Here is a 5,000-nt window from a genome sequence, read left to right on the forward strand (position 1 = left end):
GTGCCATGCCGTGCCTCGCCGCCCCACCACGTACGCATTTTGCCGCAATTTCGTGCAATTTCCGTGCAACATAAAGTTCCAAAAAATCACATGGATCATTTTAAAGCATTCCCAACAAAAAAAACCAACCTCCAACCCATTTCCTATTTTATATGAATTTTTCTTAGTTTTTCGGCAAAAAAATTATAAAAAATTCTATGTTGCTCCAAAAATTACAAATCCAATTCCATAATGTTCTACCCATTTTTCTAAGCATCCCTGCAAAAAATCTCATCAAAATTCGATGTCTAGAGCCAAAAAAATGGCCATTATGACTCCTCGCTGAAATTGATATCTGAGCCTGCCAGAAAGAAAATGGCTAAATAAGCTCTTTAGGGGGGTGGTACCTGCCTGCTTCAACAGCGAGCCCCCCCCCCCGGCCTGCCAGCGCTGCCCACACCCCCCAGTGGGGGTGTGGGCACAATGGCAGGTCTCGTCGGCAGGTGGGGGCCACCATGCACCGGTAACGGTGCCGGGTGGGCCCCACCGTCGGCGACCAGCAGGTGGGCCCGGGGGGGCGGGGCTTGGGCGGTGCGGTGCGGTGCGGGAAAAAAAGCGGAATGTGTGGGCTTGTCCGGTTCGATCGATTGCTTCGTGTGGCTATTGCTATGGTTCTGCATGCTGCGGCATTTGTGGGCGATGCTTCTTCATGGATGCTTATTCGGTGACTGTTGGGGGCGCTGCCTGAAACGGGGGACGAAGGACACCTGCACTCGTGCGGGAGTCTCTCTGAACCTTGCTTGGGGGGCAATCTCGGTGGGATCCGGGTGGGTGTTTGTGCGGGGTATATGCTTCTTCATGGATGCTTGTTCGGTGACTGTTGGGGGCGCTGCCTGAAATGGGGGACGAAGGACACCTGCACTCGTGCGGGAGTCTCTCCGAACCTTGCTTGGGGGGCAATCTCGGTGGGATCCGGGTGGGTGTTTGTGCGGGGTATGCTTCTTCATGGATGCTTGTTTGGTGATTGCTGGGGGCGCTGCCCGAAATGGGGGACGAAGGACACCTGCACTCGTGCGGGAGTCTTTTCGAACCTTGCTTGGGGGGCAATCTCGGCGGGATCCAGGGGGGTGTTTGTGCGGGGGTATGCTACGGTGCCTAGGCATGCAGCACCATGTCGGAAACTCGGAATGTGTGGGCTTATGCGGTGCGATCCATTGCTTCATATGGCTATTGCCATGGTTTTGCATGCTGCGGCATTTGTGGGCGATGCTTCTTCATGGATGCTTGTCCGGTGACTGTTGGGGGCGCTGCCTGAAATGGGGGACGAAGGACACCTGCACTCGTGTGGGAGTCTCTCCGAACCTTGATTGGGGGGCAATCTCGGTGGGATCCGGGTGGGTGTTTGTGCGGGGTTTGCTTCTTCATGGATGCTTGTTTGGTGACTGCTGGGGGCGCTGCCCGAAATGGGGGAAGAAGGACACCTGCACTCGTGCGGGAGTCTCTCCGAACCTTGCTTGGGGGGCAATCTCGGTGGGATCCGGGTGGGTGTTTGTGCGGGGTATGCTTCTTCATGGATGCTTGTTTGGTGATTGCTGGGGGCGCTGCCCGAAATGGGGGACGAAGGACACCTGCACTCGTGTGGGAGTCTTTCCGAACCTTGCTTGGGGGGCAATCTCGGCGGGATCCGGGTGGGTGTTTGTGCGGGGGTATGCTACGGTGCCTAGTGTCACGTCCCGTGAAAAAGGACTTCCCGCTAGCGAAGCAAGTTGGGAACCTGCTATCAAGAGGTTCCATGAAGCAAGCTCGACGAGGACGTCGACGGCATAGGTGGGGGAGAATGTCACGGTTGAAGCATTTCATCAAACACTTGGTGAGCATTCTCTCCATTTTGGGCCTTCCAATCCATTATGGGCCTTATAATCCACTTTGGGCCTATTTTGGGCCTTACAATGGGCCAAGCCATGTACATATCCATTCTAGATGTTTCTTTAGATATTTTATGTAAAGTAGGTGGGAGTAGGTGGGAACCATTCTCCACCGTAGGATTAAAGCAATTATAGCCGTAGGATTAAGCTTTGTATGCCTATAAATAGGTGGAGGCCTCATTTGGCCAAACCATCCAAGAAATCTCATCTATACTTGTAAAGCTCTCTTTCAAGTAATATACTTTCATTCTCCCAATCTCTCTTTGTGCTCTAGCTTTCTTTGCTTAGCTTTCTCTTTTAGTGGGCAAAAGGCTTACTTAGTTGCAACAAAGGGTCGGAATAGCAACTAAGGCCGCACGGCTTGAAGGGTAAACAAACAAGTCCGTGACAAGTGGTATCAGAGCCCGGTTTGTCCTGCAATAGGCGAACCGAGGAACGGATGGTTTTGGTTGGTGATGCTTGGATCCGTAGAACCCCGATGCTACTGTGAAAGGGGCGTGAAATCAATAGATCAGGCCAACGGGGCCAAAATTATGGTTGCCACAGAGGCACCAAATGCGAGCAACATAGCAGATAAGGCCGAGAGGGCCAAAGGACTGCCAAAGAAAAGGCAGAGAGCAAGAGACGATGATAACAGGGCATGAAGGCCGAATGTTGGAATGCCGTGGAGGCACAAGCTTCAGAGGAAGCACAACTGGACCACAGAGCTTGGGTAGCCTCAGAAATATTGGTGCACATGAGCACAAAATGTCGGATGTGGAGGCAAAGGACTTCAATAGAAGCAACAGCCTTGAGGGCATGGTGGTCAGTGCCATGAGGGCACGAGACTCTAGTGCGAGTCCATAAGGAAACCTTAAGTGAGCCGGTTCGGTGAGAGAGTAACCGTTTGCTTGGGTGGAATTCGGACGAGCGCTGGAAGCAGGCGTCGAAGGCATAAGTGGGGGAGTGTTCATTGCATTGACACCCTACACCTTGGGCATAAAGAAGTGGCGGTTTTGGAAGCCTAAATCTGAGATAGGCAGCGTGCATTGAAGCAGAAGTCTGGTTGAAGAAGTTCATGAGGGACAACACCTTATCCTTGAATCTTTTGGCCAGAGTTGGATGGAGCCAAGAGTAGGCCCATGATCAAGTAGCCTTGTGGAGTTTGAAAGCCATTTGTGGAAGGGTAAGGGCCAGACAGTGATGAGTCCAGGGAAACCAGAACCTCACAAAAGCGAAATGCCAAAAGACGTATGTAAGCATGGAAAGGGAAAGGACTATGAAGGAAAGTCTCAGTGGAGACCAACAAAATGTCCTTATAAGACCAAGAGGGTCAAATTTGAGTATGGTATACTGCCGGAGGGCAAGATTTGGGTTCAAGAAGGAACCTTGGATGCGTGGAGCATTGTAAATTTGCCAGAGGGCAAAAACTGGCTCAGAGGAGGAGCCGAGATACAAAAGTGAGCATGATTGAGGCAAAGAACTAGGGAAGGGACTTAGTTCAAGACGACACTAGGTGTCAACAGCCGAAATAAGGGGGTCGCAGAAGAGAGGACCTCCATTCAAGATGTGGTAACTCGTCGGGAAGAGGATGCCACTTGCGCAAGGGTTGGCGTTGGAAGCCACAAGAATAAATGCACACTCGAGGGATGTTGTGCATAAATTTGCCTTTGGAGAAGGCAAAGCTAGCTTGAGAATTGCTAGCACATCACCATCGTGGAGATGGAAATTTGAGATGCACACTCAAGGGATGTTGTGCATAAATTTGCCTTTGGAGAAGGCAAAGCTAGCTTGAGAATTGCTAGCATCACCATCGTGGAGATGGAAATTAGAGCTCGGGAAGCTATTCATCCAAGAAGGGACGTGAAGTTGGCTAAGAGTGATGCCAACAAGTAAAGAAAGCATTCGTCCAAGAGGGACAATAAGCGTTGGCTTGGGTGCCAATGAAGGAAGAGAGCATCTGTCCAAGGGGGACATGAGTCTGGCTAGGGTGCCAGCGAGATACATAAGAGGCAGAATTCGTCCGAGGGGGACACTATCTGCATATGGAGCTGAAAGTGCGGGGCGAAGCACTAATTTATGCACAAGGAGGTGCAGGTTTTGAGGAAAGCTTGAGTTTGGGTGAATGCATGCAGTAGGTCCTTGGCCAAGTCCAAGGGTGGGCGCGCGAAGGTCGTCACAGAGGTGATTCTACAGAGGTAGAGGGACGAAGTATGCAAGATCTTGAGTTTGAGCCTGAAGAGCTTATGTGGAGGAAAGATGTTACGCGGAGTGCAGGAGTCTTGAGGATAGCCAGCGGGCACGTCGATGAGGGCATCGACATAATCAAGTGGGGGAGGATGTGACGGTCCGCACCTTTGGAATGGCCTAGTGGCATTTTCGTAAATATTTGAAGGTCGGGATCTTCGATCCCGGGCCGTGGGAAGTTCTTAAGAATGTCACTAGGATGGTGCATATCGAATGGCAAGCCAAGATGTGAAGGTTTGCTAGAGAAAACCCCATTATGATTCCTCGCACAAAGTGATATCTATGGGTGCCAGAAAGGAAATGGCTCAATAAGCTCTTTAGGGGGGGTGGTCCGTGTTGGCTCTCCACGGCCCCCGGCTCCGGCTTCGAGCTTGGGCTAAGCGAGCTTCCCATGGGCGACGGCAAGCCATGGGGCGGACATAAAGTGCCACGGAGGTGGTCTTATGTCTCTGAGGGACAGGGAGTCCCGAGGACAGTACCGGTAGGCGCTATGAGCTGGTATTGCGCGTCACTCCTGTGTCAGAGGCTAAGTGTAGCATTCGCTATGCCGTTTTCTATCGGCTATGCCAAGAACACACGTAGGCCTTTGTTACACGGTTGTGGCAAATGTGCCAATGAGCGGGGGCTCGGGTTCTGCCTCGCTCAAGAGGGTCGGAAGCTAAATAGGCACGGACGGGGCGACACCGTGCCATCGGGTGACATTCATATGTGGGCTTCCAACCTTGTGTTGCTACCCTGAGGGCATGTTGGCATGATGCTGGTGTGCATGCTCTAGGGTCGGATGCTATTCGAGATGTGCATGGACCAAGGCCCGAGTGAAGAGATGGGTTGCTGGCTAGATCTTGGCACAAGATTGAGTAACAAGCTACC

The 5,000-nt window shown here is 51.9% G+C and overlaps 1 protein-coding gene across 1 annotated transcript in view; it reads right to left on the reverse strand.

The window, feature by feature from the left end:
- LOC132805004 (early nodule-specific protein 2-like) overlaps positions 1-2,285 on the reverse strand; it is a 15,599-nt gene extending 13,314 nt beyond the window's left edge. The window contains exons 1-2 of the mRNA XM_060819652.1: positions 1,314-2,285; positions 896-1,042 (exon numbers count right to left, since the gene is read on the reverse strand). Of these exons, the coding sequence (XP_060675635.1) occupies positions 896-1,042; positions 1,314-1,866 (700 nt within the window). The 5' untranslated portion in view covers positions 1,867-2,285. The remainder of the gene's footprint in view (positions 1-895; positions 1,043-1,313) is intronic.
- Positions 2,286-5,000: the final 2,715 nt, after the last annotated feature.

Source organism: Ziziphus jujuba, chromosome 8 (assembly GCF_031755915.1).
Source record: "Ziziphus jujuba cultivar Dongzao chromosome 8, ASM3175591v1".
In the NCBI taxonomy this organism is placed as follows: Eukaryota; Viridiplantae; Streptophyta; class Magnoliopsida; order Rosales; family Rhamnaceae; genus Ziziphus; species Ziziphus jujuba.